General features: G+C 35.1%; 1 protein-coding gene across 1 annotated transcript in view; it reads right to left on the bottom strand.

Annotated features, from left to right (window-relative positions):
• Nucleotides 1-1,053, bottom strand: part of LOC108769316 (ATP-dependent DNA helicase pif1-like) — a 6,331-nt gene that overhangs the window by 2,126 nt on the left and 3,152 nt on the right. Inside the window, 2 exon segments of the mRNA XM_018520224.1 lie at nt 10-856; nt 858-1,049. Coding sequence (XP_018375726.1) covers nt 10-856; nt 858-1,049 — 1,039 coding nt within the window.

Here is a 1,053-nt window from a genome sequence, read left to right as displayed (position 1 = left end):
TGAACACACTCGTTCCTAAATCCATCATTGCATTTTTACACGTAATTCCTTGACTTTTATGTACAGTTATTCCATAACTGAGAGACAATGGAAATTGTTTCCGATGTACCACTATTTTGTGGAATACTTCGAATTTAATATCTACTCTCGTTATTATGACTTGTTTATTATCAGAAGTAACTATTGTAACGGAATCAATACGATTTCCATCAATAGAGCGATGAATCGCAATTACAATGCCTATTGTTCCATTGACAAGTCCCAAGGTGATATCAATGTTTCGTCGAATCATCACTTTAGCGCCAATTTTAATCGCTATTACTCTTTCAATACCAGCTGTTTCCGAAACTTTTTCATCTTTGTCTTTTAAAATTTTGTGCACTTTTTTCTTCATTGCTGGAGCACAGTCGACATCATCTTCTGCTATCAGTAGAATTTCATCGCCATTAATTTTATCGAGCATCGCCGTGTTCAAAGTCGTGCACAAATAACACGTGGGTAATAAACATATTGTATCAACCGGTAATTGATTCATATAAGTGCAAAGTTCATTCAATCTTTCATCGCAACTTCCTTTGAAATTAATTTTTCTCGACTGGAGAACATTGATATCAGAATCCGTTACCAAACCTATCCGAATTCTAGAAAGTATCTCGCGGTATGTATTGTCACATCTTTGTCGCATATTAATCAAAAGTTCATCGTATTCGAATAATCTCCACAAATCAGATCCACCCATGGTACTTAAATACTTCTGAATCTCTGATCGAGACATTTTAACGAACGGAAATTGTTCTTTTACAGGGGGAAGCTGCAACAAGTCTCCAAACAGAAGAATGTGTTTTCTGCCAAAAAAAACCGTCATCTGTATCTGTCGTGTCGAAAATTTCACATAATCGTAAATTAATAAACATCAGTGTCACATTCGAAATCATGGAAACCTCATCGATTATAAATAAGTCGAAATTCTTTAATTTCTCTCTCAAAGTTTTCAAAACCATATCTGACAAGTGCGTATACTTTGCCATGGATTCATGGGTAATAGGTAGCTGA

Source organism: Trachymyrmex cornetzi, unplaced genomic scaffold (assembly GCF_001594075.2).
Source record: "Trachymyrmex cornetzi isolate Tcor2-1 unplaced genomic scaffold, Tcor1.1 scaffold885, whole genome shotgun sequence".
Lineage (NCBI taxonomy): Eukaryota > Metazoa > Arthropoda > Insecta > Hymenoptera > Formicidae > Trachymyrmex > Trachymyrmex cornetzi.
This window is presented reverse-complemented; position numbering and strand designations above follow the sequence as displayed.